The sequence below is a fragment of the Drosophila virilis genome, chromosome 5 (assembly GCF_030788295.1).
Source record: "Drosophila virilis strain 15010-1051.87 chromosome 5, Dvir_AGI_RSII-ME, whole genome shotgun sequence".
Classification (NCBI taxonomy): domain Eukaryota; kingdom Metazoa; phylum Arthropoda; class Insecta; order Diptera; family Drosophilidae; genus Drosophila; species Drosophila virilis.
In genome coordinates this window covers 20,140,441-20,159,753 of record NC_091547.1, presented here as the reverse complement: position 1 = coordinate 20,159,753, position 19,313 = coordinate 20,140,441, and the positions used below count along the sequence as shown (strand labels likewise).

Sequence of the window (19,313 nt, the reverse complement as noted above, 5' to 3'; positions counted from 1 at the left end):
ATACTGGCACTTCCAAGTAAGCTTGCCACACTGTCAATAGGCTGCCACTTGGGTAAAGTTAAATGTACCATTATATTAATAAATGTCATTGCATTAAGTTGAAAATACCGAATTTATTAGATTGTTCAGGTGTAGTTGTAAAATTGAGCAGGATTCAGTTTTTTATATTGTTTAAATAAAGTATTAATTATACCAGAGTGGCAGCCTCGACTGCACATTAAAAGAATGTTATGCTCATAAGAGCTGTTCGGAGCAGAAACTGTAAATGTTAACACAATATATTTATTGGCAGCACTAAAACGCTTGTTATCGAATTGCGTCCCATCACTAGTTCAAAGTGTCAAAAATTGCTCGTCATCCGCAGAGTAGGCGATTTTTATTTGAAGGATTCCCAAATTGTATTTATTTAACACATTATATATCCAGTAAGTGCGTGTGTTGCGCATTGCCTGAGTTCCCGTCATAACCTTCAACCAAATTGCAGCTCTCGAGAAGCGCCCGCATCATGTTTGGCAGACAAAGCGGTTTGGGCAGTTCCAACAGCTCCAACCTTGTAGAGTTCCGTGCGGGTCGCATGAACATGGTTGGCAAAATGGTGCATCCGGATACACGCAAGGGTCTCGTCTATATGACCCAGAGCGATGATGGACTAATGCACTTCTGCTGGAAAGATCGCACCAGCGGCAAGGTCGAGGACGATCTAATTGTATTCCCCGACGACTTTGAGTACACGCGCGTTGATCAGTGCAAATCGGGACGGATTTATGTTCTTAAATTCAAGTCCAGTTCGCGTCGCATGTTCTTCTGGATGCAGGAGCCCAAGACGGACAAAGACGACGAGCACTGCCGCCGCATCAACGAGCTGCTCAACAATCCACCCTCGGCGCACCAGCGCGGCGGCGGCGGCAGCGGCAGCGAGGGCACCGACCTCCAGTACATGCTGAACAACATGTCGCAGCAGCAGCTGATGCAGCTCTTTGGCGGCGTTGGCCAAATGGGCGGCCTCAGCTCCTTGCTGGGACAAATGAAGTGAGTAAAATCTTCACCCAAACCCTCTCACTTCAATAGATATTCAAAGCATTATATAACCCGAAGTTAAACAAGATTTGAGCCCATCAATCTAATCCTCGTATTCCTTGTCCATTTACAGTTCGCGCACGCCTTCGTCCCGCAACACAGCCGCTTCAAGCGGCGGCAGTGCTGGCAGCGCCGCATTGCAAACGCCGGAAAATGTGAGCGTGCCACGCACAGCGTCCGCGCCCAGCAAGCCGAACAAGTCGGGCAACAGTCGGAGCAGCAGCAGCGCCGGCGCCGGCGGCGTCACCAGTTTGCAGAGCGATGCGGCCGGCGGCGCAAGTTTGGCCGTTGATGCGGATGCCTCCGGTAAGAAAACGACAAATGCGACAACAGCAGCAACAAGTGGAGCATATGCGAATCCATTCCAAGCCTATTTATCCAATCTCTCCCCTGAACATGGCGCAGGTCGTTCACTGAATATCGACCTGTCGACGGCGCTGTCTGGCGCTGAGGCGATTAATCAGCTAATTTCGGATCCGGAGCGCGTCAAATCGTTAATTGTCCACTTGCCGGAATCGGAAGATGCCGATGAGGATCGCAAGCAACAGATCAAGGATCACATCAGCTCGCCCCAATTCCAGCAGGCCCTTGCCCAATTCTCCAATGCCCTACAATCGGCCCAGCTTGGACCCGTGGTCAAGCAATTCGAGCTGTCCCACGAGGCAGTCTCTGCCGCCTATTCGGGCAATCTCGAAGAGTTTGTCCGTGCCCTGGAGAAGAGTCTGCCGGCGGGCGCTACTATGGCGGGCGATGAAGCTGACCCCAACGCCGCCAAGGACACGCCCGTGGCCGACAAGAAAACCGAAGCGGAGCCCGCCAAGGAGGAGAGCGCCGCCGCTGCAGATAAGCCGGATGAGAAGCAGAAATAGCGCGCACATATTTTATATAGCCCAGCATATAATCCCAAATATTAATTAATCCCAATTTAATGAACGCGTTCGAAACAGCCCATCATATTATTACTTTTGCACATTTATCCAAGTTTTCGATTCAAAAATAAATTGGCCATGCAAATGTTGGTATGTATGTATTAATGCTGCTCAACTATGTCTGTGTTAGTTAAGTACAGTGAAAACTCTTATCTGTGGCCAATGTAAGTTTAACAGTTGTCCGTCCGAGAGAGATGCTGCATAGGAGAGTAAGTACAGTGAATGCCCTTTCGAGCGAACAGTCATGATTACACTTAAGGTACATCTCACATGTCCGTCCATCGGTTGAGCCTTCACTGTACATATGCACACTACTACTTGTCCGATTAAAGTTATAGCTAAAATCCATAATTTTAGAAAACATAAAATTGATCTTAATAATTTTCTAGTTTTTGAATCCAATTGAATTATGAGTGCAAATTTAGGCTATAATGAAAATTCGTGCGTTAATTGAGTGTTTACTGTATGTACATTAAAGCGACAAGTGCTGTCAGGCTGTTGCTAGAAAGAACCGTTACATGAAAGTTGCCCTTGACTCGCGAGTGTTATGATTTTGTCGCACATACGCATACAAATTGTACGCACTGTTTTGGTCTCTCTCTCTCTCTCGCTCGCTCTCTCCTACTCTGCTGTTGGTTTCGCTCACGCGCCGCCGCTCTCGGCAAGCACACACAGATACACACAAACACAATGAAGAGTGCATGGTTTGCGAATACTTGGAGCAGATATGTGTATTTATTCAACTTCAAACGGGCAAACCGCGCGTTCGCTAAGTCGCTTGATTTTGATTTCGTATTTTGATCTCGAAAATAACACAAAACAATAATCGGCCATAGCCAAAGGCTAAACGCGTTCGATTAACTGTGTAATTTCCTGTGCGGGGGCATTTCGAAAATAAATAAAACAGCGAAATTCTGTTGCTGTTTTGCGTCGTAAGTTGTTGTTTTTGTTGCTGCTTTCATTTTGCAGCAAGCTGCTGCTGCTGCTGCCACACACACATACATACATATGTGTGTGTATGTATTTCAATACGCGTGTACGTTGTGTTTTTTTTTTTAATGCATGACTGCGCGCCGCATTGTTGAGAAAAGCTTTTTCCTCAACTGTATGGCATAAAAGTTAGCGCGTCGCCGCAATAACAAATACAAAAAGAAAAAAACAAGCGAAGAAAAAAAGAAATAACAACAATTAGCAGCAGCGGCAGAGCGGTTAGCCAGCTGCGCTGGTGTTGGTAAGCAGAAACGAGCGACCGTCGTTGTCGTTTCGCACACACAAAATCGTTGCCTCGCTCGCACACACGCGCACACATGCATATGCACATAAAAGCTTGCAAAAAAAAAAGTATATAAAAAACGTCAGCGGCTACAAAATTGTTGTTAAGACAAATAAACAACAACAAAAAAATGAAAAGAAATTCGCAAGTTTGTTGCCATAGTGTGAGTGTGTGCGTGTGTGTGAGTGCGAGAGAGAGACAGAGCCGTCAAACTGCAGAGAGCAAAAATTACTTTATCCCGGTAACGATCTGGCAACACCAACAACAAAAACAGCAGCAGCAAAAGAAATTGCGTTGCGGCAATGGCAACAATTTTCAGCAATAAGCTCTGAAATAATCGAGTTAATAATTTTTCAATCGATACAGCAACAACAAATAAAACGGGGCAATTAAAAGAATTAACAATTATACAAATAGCAACAGCCAACGGCCGTTAGTGAAGTTCACAACCCAAACGGAGCGCAAATAATCAAAACTCTTTTTTAATGTGTAACAAATTTGGAAAAATCACTCAACGAACACCAACAGCAACAGGAAATCGAAAAAAATCGCCAACAACGATAAAACAACAAATTGAACAGCCGCGAACGACTTGTCGCTGATAGGCAAATCCATAAAGCGCCGCATCAGCTGCAATTGTGCGATAAGGTGAGCGCAAACATGGGTTCTGTTAGTGTATGTGTGTGTGTGGTGTGTGTGTGGTGTGTGTGTGCATTTGTTTTAGGGTGGGGGGTGGCAACGCCAAGAGCCTCGACTTCGCTTGCATGTTCCAGAACAGCTGCAGAAATTTCTGCACGCCCACGCGACTGCAGCTCGCGCGCCATTTTATCTAAAAGTTGCTCAAGGAAGTTTTTTTTTTGAGCCATAACAACACACACACATACACACACCCACACGCACATACATATAAAAGCATACAATTATATGTACTGCCTGCATATGTATGTGCATTATGTTGTAATGGCGCCTGAGCATATGCTATGTCAATTTGCAAGAGCGGGCGATGTGCGAGCGAGACAACCATCTGTGTTGAGAGAGGCAGCTTGTGTTTATGTTTTGGTAGAAAGGTCACACGGGCAATTTCTTCGTTTTAGCTATTGCCGCACAGGCATGTGCAAGTGCTGTAATGGATGTAACTGTGTGTGTGTGTGTGTGTGTACTTGAACATGCTTTGTATTCCAATAAAATTGATTGAAGGACACACATTGCCAAAAGTGCGCTTGTATAGGTATCTATTGCCTTTAACTGTACATGAATGGGGTTGCCACTTGTTATATGGACACTTTCACTGGCAGCCCCAACCACAAGTCTGGCGCTATTTCGTTGGGTTATGCAAACAGCCTCAAACTTCAATTTGATGATGGCAACGTCGAAGTGGTGGGGGTGTGGGGCAAGACAATTTTCAATATGGCCGACGTGGCTAAACCCACGCAATATTTGACAAATAATATTGAAGCACTCATGAAAACGAAGTGAGGAGCTTTTTCAGCTTCTAGTCTGACATTGAACTTGAATGACGACATTGTCTACATACATACATATATATGTGTATGTATATAAAACACAAGTTATCAAAGCTGCACACAAGCACACACACACACACACACACACACACACACACACATACAACTATACATGTGTAAGCATGTATGCTTTAACCGTTATAAAAGTGTGTGCTGTAACAGCTTTCACCAAATTTGCAGACTGCATCTCAACAGTTTGTTGTTTTTATCTGCAGCAATTTGAATCGATATGCATTGCTTTTGCACTCGTCGCACACGCACACACACACGCACACACATTTCGCCCGCCATTTTAAAAGTTCAACTCGAAGCTTTGTATTTTGCATACGCGAGCGGCAACTGCATTTTTGGAGGGGGCGGCGGGCGCTTGAATTTTCAGTTAGCCACTCACACCGCTATACTCCCCCCCACTCTCTCACTCTATCGGTGTTTGTGTGTGTGTGCGAAAAGGAAAAGGCAAACAGCAAAACGAAAGTGAAATTTTGTGTTTTTCTTCGTGTTGCGTCTTCTTGTTTGGCTCTGCTCTATTTATCGCAAGGCAAACACCTGTTTAACCCTTAGGCACTGCCACACTATTTATTACATACATATGTATGTGTATGTATGTATTTAAGGGCATTTATCGAAAAGCTTCACACTGCCAGTGTGACCAGTTCCAAGTTCCTGCATGACCTCCTTGTTCCAAGCCCAATTATATGCGTTACCAATTACGTGTTGCAGTCGTTGCAATTATGTAGCTGTGCCCTGTGCCCCGCCCCCACATCTCCTCCCTAGACAGACGCAATCAATGCAATTATAAGGCTGTGTCTCTCGAGTCCCCCCTCCCACCATGCCGCCCCAGCCTATGACACAGCTTATTTCGGCTGACTGCAACCAAAGCAGATGATTTTCCGGTTTGCCAAAGCAAAAGTTGCAACAAACAAAAAACAAAATAAGAGAAAGCCGCTTTCTTCATATGCTGAACTCTAGATACCCTTACAGGCCTGGAATCCTTCATATAACAAATTCAATTTCAGAAATTATAATATACCAGAATATATACGTCGGAATTTTCTAGTTTTGGCCCTTAACCTACAATTTTGGAGTTCCAGAGAATCCAATAGAAATCGGGCTAAAGAAATCCTTGAGTTAAAATATAATTATAATTTCTAGTTTCTTGAACTTAAATCAGCAATGTGGATAAGCCGTTGCCAAAAGATTAAGAGTCCAATATTTATCAATACGTTTGGGCTGGGATATACATTAAAAAGAAACAAAAATAATTGTGTATATTATGAAGATCGAATTTTTCTGTATTTGTTGCCATGTCAATGACAGAAACTGATCATTTTCGGGACTAAGCATGTAGCCTGTTGGTACTGAATAATATTTTTATGTTATAAACACTTTGCTTATAAAGGATCTATATGATATAATAGATTGCTACCTTCAAGTTACTCCTTAGAAGAAACCAGAACATATACTAAGAAACCGAAAGACAGTATGTAAGTTGGATAAATAATTTAGATACTTTATGGCCTGTCGCCTTCAGTGCGTCACACATTTGCTGACAAACTTCCAATGTCCGTTGGTAGCGTATGAAAAGGATGCCCCAAACTGGTTTTTCGGCAGGCCACAGGCACAGCCAAGTAGCCGCATCGCTGGGCCCCATCGCCTCTGCCCTTTTGGGTCAGTCGTGCAGAGAAAAGACAATGGAGTGGAGTGTTTTACATGTTAAAGCTTAAGTTTTTAATGCTGGTTCAGAAATCAACGGGCTTGATGGTGATAAAGCGCGATAGTATAAATGCCACCAGAACGGTGGCACAGACAAAACAGAAGGCGAACGTGTAGAAGCTCTCCTCCGTAAAGATATCGGTGAAAGCGGGTATGTCCTGATAGATCTGTTCAATGACGGCCAGAGTGCCCCTGTGTTTCCGCACCATGATGACGGGCAGCAAGTGCGAGTCGCGCGCTTATCGTGTGGTATCTAGTTACTTCTTTTTGATCACCTTTTTGCCACCGCCGCCCAATTTCTGTTTCTCTGCCTTCGTCAGCACCTTGTTGGCAACTTCCTCGGGCGGGGCTAATGCGGACACGTGCTTGTTGCACAGCTGCAGCAGTTCCAGGGTATTCAGATTTTCGCTATTGAAGCGAATCTCCTTGACTTTGGCCTTCTCTGCAAGAGTTGGACAAATGTGTTATTGGAACAGCAAGAGATTGGCTTGCTTAATACCCTACCTTGCGCCGAGTCGATTAGCGCAAATTTAATTAACGCTGGCGAACGATCGCAGACAATGTCCGGCTTGACAACGCACTTGGGATTCGTCTGGGACACTTTTGGCGTGGAGAGCAGGAACAGAAATTCGCTATGAAGAGCCAGAGAGGGAGAGAGAGAGAGAATCGATTAATATAATTAACTATAATTGTTGTTATAGGGGGAAACTTTTGTATATGGAGATTATTAGATTTAAGCCGCGTCAACCTATTTATATACTAATATTCCATTATTTTCTAGCTGTCTCTGTCAGTGGCAATAGAAGCAACGCCTCAAGCTGACGCCGACACCGACTAAAATGTCAACGGAGCGGGAGCTGGCCGGCGGGCCAGCTCAGCTCCATACGCTGCCGTTGACATTTTCACCCGATTTGGGCACTGCGCTGCAGCTGAACTCTGCGGTGGGCATTATGGGCAAGGTTTATGGTAAGTGCAAGCCGAACTACTGCCACACAGTAGGAAATAATTTATTTTCGTATCAATTTGTACGTGTAATATCTTGATGCACTTTGTCAATATTGTTTTTATTTTTATTTTTACATTTTTCGACAACGCACTTTTGTTTCGTGAAAATCTTTACCATATGCGTCGCAATGCGCATGTTTCATAATCGATAAACTGGCGCGCTGGGAAAGCGCTTTTCCAACCCTATTGCTGTCATATCCACCCACATCTCAGCTGCACCGCTCACCCCCTCCTCCATCCTAACATACTAACCGTGTGGACTTTACATTTTCCGCAAACGGATCGAACTGCACTGTAATGCGTTTGACGCCTTTAAGATTAACGCTCTTTAGCTGTTTGCCTATGGCCGAGACAATGCCGCCCGAGCGGCTTAGTGTGCCGCTAAATGGCACCGACATTTTAAATGCAAATTAGGAAACAATTATGAAAAACAAATTGCAATTGGTTTTATAACAATACACACGGTGATGCCGATAAATAGCGCTGCCAGACTGATATACAGACTTAAGTATGGCCACACTGCAGTACAATCGCTATTCAATACTTAAATCAACCTTTGCCAACACTACTACTGTCAATTTGAGTTTAACAGAGCCAATTTGAGTTAACATAAGACTTGCATATGCCGTAGATTAATGCAAAACCCCGTTTAAAGGCAATATAACAGCAAAAATAATCTATAATTTATAAAATTAATACTGACGCTTTGATTTGGATGCACAAATGCGTCACGCTCGCACGCTCCCGCAGCAGCAACATGCTGTTATCTCACTCACACGCACCAACCCTCTGCCAAAGTGCTTTGCCCTCATTTAAGTGTGGTTAGCGTACAGTATGCGTCTCACTCACACACGTCGCGAGTAAAAATTTTGTGTTTGCTGCGGGACGTCCAAGTGTGAAAAACTGATGAAAATTGCATATTTTGCATAATGCGCGACGTGAAAAGCTAACAAAAGTTATTAAAAATTAAAAATCAATAGTCTGGCTAACGTCTGTGCATAGTTTTGGCAGCGCATACGTGTTCGGGTGCACAAAAACGACGTCTCGAAAAATAACAAATATACGTGTGCACACATTTTTGCTGCCCAATCTAAAACGCATACAAAAGCATTTTCTTGCTGTAGAAGCGCCACCGTCGCCGTTGCCGTCGTCGTCGCCGTCGTTTGTCCAGCGGAGCACCCAGCACACCAGCAATTTTCATACACATTCACACGCACACAAAACACCCACACGCGCACTCACACAGCCAAAGCAAGATAAAGAAGCATAAAGAATTATTTGTTCTTAGTTGTATGACAAAAACACAAAAACAAAAATATAAGAGCATTAGAAATACATACATGCATATGTATGTGTATATGTACATATACATACAAACATATACATAAAACGAAAGCTGTGCCTACATTTGTGTTCTTTTCCAATACTACAATAATAACAACCACAATAAGAATAATATTATAAATTAACAATAATAATAGTAATATAATTAAAGAAGACTCGACAACAAATTCAACGCATTTGCAAGCGTGTGTCCTGTGCGAAAATTCCAATTTTTACTACAACACAAAATACGCCAGCAACAATAAAAATAAATGCGAAAATCAACCAAACGAATAAAACTACTTTAAAGTGTGATAAGCAAAAGGCTGAAATCAAAAAAAAAAAAAACAAAAAACAAATTATAATAATTAGTAGGAACGAAAAGCAACAAAAAAAAAACCAACTACAAGAACAATCAATTACATTTAAAACACATACACGAAAAAGCAAAAAAAAAAGAAAAAAAAACCAGAAAACCTTTGTATACATTCTTACATTTCTTAAACAAATACTAGTGCAAAATGTATCCAGTTGGACAACGTAAGTGGCGATTGCAATTGAAAAAAATAGTCTACAAATCTGCCACATGTTACACACACATACACAAACACACACCCGAAACCCCCCAATGCCCATAATGAAGCTCTTTGATGTTCTACTTTTGCAAACGCACACACATACACACACTTGTCGTCGTCGTCGGCTGCCTTTGCAAACACAATTCTCCACAATATCATAAAATTGAGAATGAATGAATGCGTAAATGGCCGAGGGCGAGGCACTCGAGACAGTTGAGTAACTGTTAAGTGCAATAGCGCTCAAAGCTCCAATAAGCAAAATGCATATAACTAACAGCATAAGAGGAAGAACACAATAGACTGCAGACCGTGTAGACTTAGGCGCATCAATTGAGAGCGCTAGAGCGGGAGAGATACAGGAACAGGCGATTGTGTCAAACATGTGCACATAAATTGGGTCAACGACCGCAACGTAATAGTTGAGCTTTATGCTGGGGCTCAAATGGAGTATTTGTTCGTCCTTAAGTTCGTCGTTCGATTGCTTATACAAAGCGAAGTTTCAAGGCGTCACAGCAATTGCGTCGCAGTTTTGTTGTAGTTTCTTTTCTATTTTTGCGTATTAGACACGAGGAGCACAGCTGTCGTGTGTAGAATGGAGATGGGAGACTTTCGTAAATTAGCCTAGTCGATAGTTTTGAGATAGTCAGCCAAAATAGCGCATTAAAAGGGTGAAATTAATTGATTTCATAGAGTAGAACATCAATATATCATTTTTAGTTCCCTTGGGCAGTTGCAGATGCATAATATAAACGCACACACATGTACACACTCTCATGTGGCAGATATACACTTGATTATTATAATGATAATGAAATGATAAATGGATGATGATGCTGGGAGAAGCTGTAACTAAAATATTAATCGCACTCTATATAATATTCAATATGTTTCTTTATCACCTTCTCTTTCTTTGTTTTTTTTTTTTTTTCTCATTACATTTATTTCATTGAATCAAACATGATTGGCCATTTAATTTATTGTTTTATTTTATTTTCATTTCTTTAATTTTTGACAATTTTGATTTTGATTAAATTTTCTTTTTATAGAGTCACAGTGGACCACCCCCTCGCCCACGCGGCCTCAGAGCCCCTCTCAGGCGCAGACTAGCTTCGACACGCTCACATGTAAATTTCTCTCCAACAAAACCAAATTACTAAAACTACTAAAACTAAACAAAAAATCTAAAATTGCAAACAAAAACTGTTTATGTTCTCTAGTTTGATGTTTTTGAGGAAAACAAAAACAAAATTTGAACTAACATTAAAATGTCTACACCTTACTACTAACCCTAAAAAAAAAAAAGTCTACACACTAATTTTTCATAGTAATGTGCAAAATTTTTACTAACAACATTTTTCGTTTCATGTAATGTTTATTTATGATTTTTCCGTTCAATTGAATGCAAACTAAAATGCACAGTTGTATTAAAACTCGACACAACAAAAATCTCTACACACCGCGTTACGTTACGTATACCGTTATACTTGTATAACGTTTGTACATCTTTTTTTTTCTCGTGTAGTGCAACTAACTGCATGCCAGCGTTGCTCGTAACCTTTGTTTTAATACCCTTCCAGCGGGTTTTCTCTAGATAAAGTATATATATTCTTAATAGTTAAGTCCGTCTGTTTGAATAAATCGGATCACAATATGATATTAAAATGCTATCGATCAAAAATTGAGTTTTTTTAAAATTTAAGGAAAAATCACAAAATTTGACTCACTTTGTTTTCAAGATCCCAGCAAAAATCCATTCAAAGTCGGATTACTATATCATATCTTGTAGAGAGGATCGTTTATTTTTATTTAAAGAAAATATCTTTACCACTCGACAATTACGAATATTATTGAAACGAGCTCTCTATTATATACAGCTCTCATTAATAAATTAGCAAAAATGCTTTTCTCAGATCACAACTATTAAAGTCTACACACGTTTGTAAGGGTACCCAGTTTTCGGCTACCGAAGAACTTTGTTCTAGTTTGTTATTTAGTACAATTATCTAGTTGCTAGTGCGTCGCATAGTCGTTGATTTACTTGCGTTTTATCTAATTATGTATGTGGAAATTTTCGTTTGTAGTCTAATCCCGATTTCTGACACACGCTTGCAGCACCACCAGCGCCCGGTTCATCGGTAAATCCCACCGCTGTGACCAGTCCGAGTGCTCAGAATGTTGCTGCCGGCGGTGCCACCGTTGGTGGTGCAGCTGCTGCAGCCGCTGCTCAGGTTGCGTCTGCTCTTGGCTCCACGGCCAGCGTATCGGCAGCCATTGCCGCTGCAGCGGCATCGCCCACTACGCAGCCGGATATGCCGGTATTCACGTGCCCGCGACGACCGAATCTGGGCCGGGAGGGCAGACCAATTGTGCTCCGTGCGAATCACTTTCAGGTGACAATGCCGCGTGGTTTTGTGCACCATTACGACATCAATATACAGCCGGACAAGTGTCCGCGCAAGGTGAATCGCGAGATCATTGAGACCATGGTGCATGCGTATAGCAAGATCTTTGGGGTGCTCAAGCCCGTGTTTGATGGACGCAATAATTTGTATACTCGCGATCCGCTGCCCATTGGCAATGAGCGTCTGGAGCTGGAGGTGACGCTGCCCGGCGAGGGCAAGGATCGCATCTTCCGTGTGACGATCAAATGGCAGGCGCAGGTGTCCCTTTTTAATCTGGAGGAGGCGCTCGAGGGGCGTACTCGCCAAATACCCTACGATGCCATATTGGCACTCGATGTGGTCATGCGTCACTTGCCCAGCATGACGTACACGCCCGTGGGACGCAGTTTCTTTAGCTCACCCGATGGCTATTATCATCCTCTGGGTGGCGGTCGTGAGGTCTGGTTTGGTTTCCATCAGAGCGTACGGCCATCGCAGTGGAAAATGATGCTCAACATTGATGGTAAGTGGGCGAATTAACTGCATCTCATTCGAATTCAATTCTAAACAAAATTCCTTACCTTACAGTTTCGGCTACCGCCTTCTACAAGGCACAACCGGTCATTGATTTTATGTGCGAGGTCCTGGACATACGCGACATCAATGAGCAGCGCAAACCGCTCACCGATTCGCAGCGCGTCAAGTTCACCAAGGAGATCAAGGGACTCAAGATTGAGATTACGCACTGTGGCCAAATGCGTCGCAAATATCGCGTCTGCAACGTTACACGGCGACCAGCTCAAATGCAATCGTAAGTGAAAGCAACGCAAGTCTAATTAAATCCTACCTCGGGTTAGGTTAGCGGGGTTCTTGTAGGGAATGGTCTACAAGAACTGGTAGAAATCTGATATAAGCTCTAAGAAAACGTATTCTGGTCGACGTTGAGCTTAACATTTGCAGACGTGCTGGCTAACAAAGTTCTGTCTAGCCAAAAAAGTTCTAAAAACCAGCGTCGGGGCCAAGTTTTCTGGGGTATCATGTTGGAGATCAGACCTCCGTATTTCTACATCAGCGGGAACAGAATTGGCTGGCTGAGAGCATAGGACGCCCGAAGATCTGGCGTGGTCTGAACGACTTTGGGTGTCCTATTCCTTTTTCTCCTTCCGTCCATCAAAAATCACCATGGTCTCCCTGGGCGAACGATTTGGATCAACTGTTTACAGATACTAGTATAGAAATACTTCACTTGAAAACTAATTACTTAAACTGATACCAATTTTAATTTTGTTTTTTGATTAGCTTCCCGCTGCAGCTAGAAAACGGGCAGACTGTGGAGTGCACCGTGGCCAAGTACTTTTTGGATAAGTATCGCATGAAGCTGCGCTATCCGCATTTGCCCTGCCTGCAGGTGGGTCAGGAGCACAAGCACACCTACCTCCCGCTCGAGGTGTGCAACATAGTGGCCGGCCAGCGTTGCATCAAGAAGCTCACCGATATGCAGACATCAACAATGATCAAGGCCACCGCACGCTCGGCACCAGATCGCGAACGCGAGATTAACAATCTGGTCAAGCGTGCTGACTTCAACAATGACTCGTATGTCCAGGAGTTCGGTCTGACCATCTCCAATTCTATGATGGAAGTGCGCGGCCGAGTGTTACCGCCACCAAAGCTACAATATGGGGGACGTGTCTCGTCGGGCATAACCGGACAGCAGCTGTTGCCGCCACAGAACAAGGTCAGCCTGGCGTCGCCCAATCAGGGCGTTTGGGATATGCGTGGCAAGCAGTTCTTCACGGGCGTCGAGATACGCATTTGGGCAATTGCCTGCTTTGCGCCACAGCGCACAGTGCGCGAGGATGCGTTGCGTAACTTTACACTGCAACTGCAAAAGATCTCCAATGATGCTGGAATGCCCATCATTGGGCAACCTTGCTTCTGCAAGTATGCTACTGGACCGGATCAGGTGGAGCCCATGTTTCGTTATCTGAAGATAACCTTCCCCGGGCTGCAGCTTGTCGTTGTCGTGCTGCCGGGTAAAACGCCCGTCTATGCGGAGGTGAAGCGTGTGGGCGACACGGTGCTGGGCATGGCCACGCAGTGTGTGCAGGCCAAGAATGTGAACAAGACATCGCCACAGACGCTCTCCAATCTGTGCCTCAAGATCAATGTTAAGCTGGGTGGCATTAACTCCATTTTGGTGCCCTCGATACGACCCAAGGTCTTCAATGAGCCCGTCATTTTCCTGGGCGCCGATGTCACCCATCCGCCGGCTGGTGACAACAAGAAGCCATCCATAGCCGCTGTTGTTGGCTCGATGGATGCGCATCCGTCGCGTTATGCGGCCACGGTGCGCGTTCAGCAGCATCGCCAGGAGATAATACAGGAGCTAAGCAGCATGGTGCGCGAACTGCTTATCATGTTCTACAAATCCACCGGTGGCTATAAGCCGCATCGCATCATACTCTATCGCGACGGCGTCTCCGAGGGTCAATTCCCCCATGTGCTGCAGCACGAGCTGACCGCCATACGCGAGGCATGCATCAAATTGGAGCCAGAGTACCGACCGGGCATCACATTTATTGTCGTACAGAAGCGTCATCATACGCGACTCTTCTGCGCCGAGAAGAGGGAGCAGAGTGGCAAATCGGGCAACATACCCGCCGGCACCACCGTCGACGTTGGCATCACACATCCCACGGAGTTTGATTTCTATTTGTGCAGCCATCAGGGCATTCAGGGCACCAGTCGCCCCTCCCACTATCATGTACTCTGGGATGATAATCACTTTGATTCCGATGAGCTGCAATGCCTCACCTATCAACTGTGCCACACCTATGTGCGCTGCACGCGCTCTGTCAGCATCCCAGCGCCGGCCTACTATGCGCATTTGGTTGCCTTCCGTGCCAGGTATTTAACATTTATATTTTATGTAGACAATGTTTGGGCTACGCTAACTAGACAGGTGGTTATAGTTTTATAAAACTAGCGCTGTTCTATGCGATTTTCAATACAAATGTGCAAGCGCGGCTAACTTAACTAGGCTAAAAGTGAATTTGGAGTTGCCAGACTGTTTAAAAAGCGGCAAAAGTACATCAAGTCTTAGTTGCATAGCATAAAAGAGTCTACATAACTGTTGATTACTGAATTACTGACATTCCCTTGCCCAACAGATATCATCTGGTCGAAAAGGAGCACGATTCCGGCGAGGGATCGCATCAGAGCGGCTCCTCCGAGGATCGCACGCCCGGAGCCATGGCACGCGCTATAACGGTTCATGCCGATACCAAAAAGGTCATGTACTTTGCCTAAAAAGTATAAAAAGCGACACCAAAATGAAAAACAAACAAATTAACAAAAACACATCCACACAGCAGCAGCAGCAACAACAACAACAAAAACACTTAAATTTCGAAAATGAATTCGAATAAGCAGCCAACTCAGAAAAAAAAGAAGCAAAGCGTTTACAAAAGCCGAGTCGAAATCATTAGAGAATAAGTTTAAAATGATGTTTATATTTAAGTTACAAAGAAAGCCAGAACAGCTCTTATGGAGCACATTTGCATTAGCTTTTAGGCCCAAAATACACACACACACCAATACCCACACGCCAAAACCGTAGGGATTAGAGAAAAAGGGAATCGAATGTTTAAGCACAAGCAGGCGCAACAAATGTGAAAGAGAATTCTCAAAAAAAAAAAAAATTTTTAAAATAAAAACAAGCGTAGCGAAACAAACTAAAGGGAACAAAACGAAAGTCAAATAACAACAACAAAAACAACAACAGCTGAAAACAAACGCAAAAAAAAACAACAACACACATTTACGATGAACTTTTGTAATAGAATAAATTATATTTTTACACAATACAAAACAAAAACAAAGTTTAAAAAATGTGAAGACAAAAAAAATGCAGACAACCAAAGGTTTTTTAGTATATCAAAACAAGAAAAAAGTTGCTGATTAACACACACACACACACAGACACAGACAACAAAACACATACACAAAAACAACAACAAGAACAACAACTCGGAATTCTCTGTACTGTGAACGAAGACCACCACCAAGCTTAAAGAATTATTAACAAAAACAAAAATGACAACAACAAACAACAACATTACGACAAGCATTAAAGAGTGTAATAATTAGCCATATATATCTATATATATATATATATGTATGTATGTATAAAACAAAAAGAATAACTTCAATACTACTACAACTCAAATGTCCAGAATTGTAAAGAAAAGCAAACTTTTTAGTAGACTTAAGTTGGGAATTACCAAAAAAAAAAAAAAAAAAAAAACAAAACAAAAACAAAAAAGTAACAACATTAACGATAACTCCAATTTCAACAAGGGACAAACTTTTGGTCAAACAATTGCTAGTTATATTTATATATTATAATATAAATATAAAGATATACATATATGTGTATTTAGGCAACAAGTATATTGTATCTGTATAAACGTGGCTAGCCGTGACTTTAACACAAATGGCATAAAACAAAAACAATACTTAAAAGTTTGCGCTAAACTTATGTTAAAGTCAACAGTTGCTGTTTAACTAAACAGCGAATTTAAGTTATAAATAAATAGTTTATGTTTTCTATAAACACACTATGCACACACACACACACTCACACACACACAACACAACATACACGGCATATCAAACCCAATGTCCAATTAATTTATGTACCTCTATTTAGCTCAACTTAGGTTTCATAATTTTAATAACAAACACAAAACGCTGTTAATTGTATTAATGAAGTCTTAACAAATAACGTGGTGTACGGGTAAACAAATAATATGATAATTAAGCGCAATTCTTAATTCAAATTATATTTTCGCAGCTGCTCCCCTTAACTCATAGGGCATATTTAGTTTAAGTTTTAGTTTTTTTTGTTTTTTAAATAATTGCCAATTTTACAAACCTTACAAATATTAATATGTATACATAAATTTATATACATATATGTACTTTTATGGAGGACACAGTTCAAGTTAACATTATGCTGATTTGTTCTTATTATAGAACCGAAAACGAGCAACCCATTTATTTATAACAATTGCTGTCTTCAGACACTTCAAGCGCCGCCCTCTCATGCAAATATGTTGAAGTTTAATTAACAATTGTTTTAAAAAATATATTTCGATGCCTTTCAAAACATGTCGTCTACACACACGCACACACACAGTCACACACAAATGCCTACACCCTCACACACACACACATACATAAAATACATATATGTGAGCATTATAAAATACATAAATTATAAACGTGTTAAGCTAATATTTTCTATTACAAATTAGTTCTTAAAACGAAAACAACAAAATGAAAGTGTGCAAAAGCAGCTGAAGATTCGGTAGCTTTGTAACATGTTTATTTTGTTTTAAATGTATTTGTATTTTTTATGATGAAAAACAAAAACAAAAAAAAAAACATTAATTATTTAGCATGTTTTAACACAAGGGATTAAAATTGTACATTTATTTCTAAACAAACAAACAAAGAAAAACAAAAAACAAACGAGTAAAAAAACAATTCTAATTTTAAGGACATCCAAAAGCAAAAAAGCAAAAAGCAACAATGTAATCGAAACAATGCAAAAATGATGCGGGGTCTCTTAAGTTTAGGTACATGCGCCCGGGTCTCTCAACAAAACCCCACTCTACAAATACATTTTTACGTACTTTAAGCAAAACAACAACAACAATTTATGTGCCGACAATGAATGTATCCTTGTAATTGTAATTTGTACTTGTAAAACACACGAGGCATAGCTATAATGCTGGTTCGACATTTATAGAGCAAAGTCTAAAGCTTTAACACAAAATACATGATAAACATAAACATAAATATATATCTATATATATATATATATGTGTATATATATCTAGATGTATGCCCAGACTCTTGAAACAACAGTTGACACTTGTGATTAAGACAGAATTAATATGGGCGCATAACTTATAAATCACATAATCCATTACATATATATATATATGTATATATATATATATACGTACATATATAACAAGCTAATCTAATTGCAATAAAAGATTTATACATAATTATTATGTAAATGTATTATTCCCCTCCTTAAAAACGAAAACAATTTCACGGTTTCTTCAAATGTCGCGCAGCTAAACCGAAGGACATTATAACACAATATCTCATATATAGTTATATATAGACTATCCCTATATATATATATATATATATAGCAGAGAGTGAGATTTGCATGGATTGATTGCCGATCTAAAAACGAATACTGTATACACTGTATAAAATATATCAAAGCCCAACTGAATGTAATACTTTTTTGCTCTGCTCTATAAACGAGGGCCGCCAACAATGAGTTTATATACTATATACTATCTACTATATAGTATATATATATATATATATAAATATATATTACATATAACTAGATTAGAGGATAACAGTTTTCTATACAACAGGCCGGGAGGCCGACTATAATGATTCTCTCACTTTCTATGTGTCGAAATTTAATTGAGCTTTAAAAGAAATGGATCAGAGCTGGGGCCTCTTGTTGTTTCTAACAATTATTACTTATAAATGTGCCGTTTATTGCAAACTCAATGATATAACAAAATTGATTAATATTAGCAACTAAGTACACAAAACATATAAATGTCTACGATAATATACACGTATATATATATATAACTATATATTCGGATTAGATGATCAAACGAAGCTAGAACAGCAATTGCACAACTCTTCCTAAAGGAAATAAAATTGAGCCACAATTAACAAATATGCAAAAAGAAAAAACAAACCAACAAAATTCCAAAGGACTAACTCCAAGCAATTATATACGTTTAATAACCTACCAAAATATTATGTGTATATATATGCATATAATATATATATATAAATATGTGTAAATGTGTATGTCTGCGTAATTGTGTACACGCGTATTCTTCCAATTAGACCCACAAAAAACAAAAACAAAAAAACAAACCACGCCCCTAACCCAGGCCCACAGTTGTCGTAGTGTTCCAATTAAGATTCAAAGACAAAAATAATAACATAAAAATATTATTTAAAAACAAAAAACAAAAAGCAAATAAACCTTAGCTGAAATTGGATTAGCAAAAATCTTGAAAAGAAAAAAAAAAGAGAAGAACGAAAACAAATAAAGTACTCGTAAATTAAAGGCATGAAAAGTATCGTCAGAAGCTTACAAATTACATAATTATGTAATACTTAATTATATATCTGATATCTGTGCAGATCCACTCGAAAGATCAACAAAAAACCCAATCAAACACTTACTTTAAAGTTGAAACCAAAATGCCGGGTAATTAATCAATAACATAATTAATTATTAATTATTATTTAAGCGAATTGAGCAAAAATACATTATTCGTAAAGCAAATCTAAAAATAAATAATAACTAAATGCAAAATGTAAGCAACGTAAATATGGGAAATCTGTAACTTTGGTGATCTTTTTAAATGTTATTAGTAAAA

General features: G+C 40.8%; 4 protein-coding genes across 9 annotated transcripts; 2 read left to right on the top strand and 2 right to left on the bottom strand.

The window, feature by feature from the left end:
* The first annotated feature begins 268 nt into the window (after positions 1 to 268).
* On the top strand, positions 269 to 2,107 carry Rpn13 (regulatory particle non-ATPase 13). 2 transcript variants are annotated; one of them, XM_002049301.4, is made up of 4 exons: positions 269 to 425; positions 485 to 1,029; positions 1,151 to 1,383; positions 1,483 to 2,107. In XM_002049301.4, the coding sequence occupies exons 2-4, from the start codon at positions 506 to 508 to the stop codon at positions 1,944 to 1,946; spliced, it is 1,221 nt and encodes a 406-aa protein (XP_002049337.1). In that variant the 5' UTR covers positions 269 to 425; positions 485 to 505; the 3' UTR covers positions 1,947 to 2,107. The 2 variants fall into 2 exon arrangements, with proteins under 2 accessions (XP_002049337.1, XP_070065938.1); XM_070209837.1 differs by having other exon boundaries at positions 310 to 429.
* A 634-nt stretch (positions 2,108 to 2,741) lies between these two features.
* Positions 2,742 to 19,284, top strand: AGO1 (protein argonaute-2). 4 transcript variants are annotated; one of them, XM_002049304.4, is made up of 8 exons: positions 2,742 to 2,938; positions 3,646 to 3,927; positions 7,297 to 7,481; positions 10,468 to 10,545; positions 11,534 to 12,325; positions 12,391 to 12,613; positions 13,102 to 14,712; positions 14,976 to 19,284. In XM_002049304.4, exons 3-8 carry the CDS (start codon positions 7,355 to 7,357, stop codon positions 15,112 to 15,114), a joined length of 2,970 nt encoding a protein of 989 aa, XP_002049340.1. In that variant the 5' UTR covers positions 2,742 to 2,938; positions 3,646 to 3,927; positions 7,297 to 7,354; the 3' UTR covers positions 15,115 to 19,284. The 4 variants fall into 4 exon arrangements, with proteins under 4 accessions (XP_002049340.1, XP_032293280.1, XP_015029732.1 ...); XM_032437389.2 differs by lacking the exon at positions 10,468 to 10,545; XM_015174246.3 differs by lacking the exons at positions 2,742 to 2,938; positions 3,646 to 3,927; positions 7,297 to 7,481 and adding an exon at positions 8,343 to 9,383.
* On the bottom strand, positions 6,500 to 6,724 carry LOC6624787 (uncharacterized). The gene has a single exon (XM_002049302.4). The coding sequence runs from the start codon at positions 6,722 to 6,724 to the stop codon at positions 6,542 to 6,544; it is 183 nt and encodes a 60-aa protein (XP_002049338.1). The 3' UTR covers positions 6,500 to 6,541.
* mRpL53 (mitochondrial ribosomal protein L53) lies at positions 6,543 to 8,016 on the bottom strand. 2 transcript variants are annotated; one of them, XM_002049303.4, is made up of 3 exons: positions 7,773 to 8,016; positions 7,020 to 7,147; positions 6,543 to 6,957 (listed from the first exon to the last, which is right to left on the bottom strand). In XM_002049303.4, the coding sequence occupies exons 1-3, from the start codon at positions 7,916 to 7,918 to the stop codon at positions 6,773 to 6,775; spliced, it is 459 nt and encodes a 152-aa protein (XP_002049339.1). In that variant the 5' UTR covers positions 7,919 to 8,016; the 3' UTR covers positions 6,543 to 6,772. The 2 variants fall into 2 exon arrangements, with proteins under 2 accessions (XP_002049339.1, XP_015029476.1); XM_015173990.3 differs by lacking the exon at positions 7,773 to 8,016 and adding an exon at positions 7,613 to 7,671.
* Positions 19,285 to 19,313: the final 29 nt, after the last annotated feature.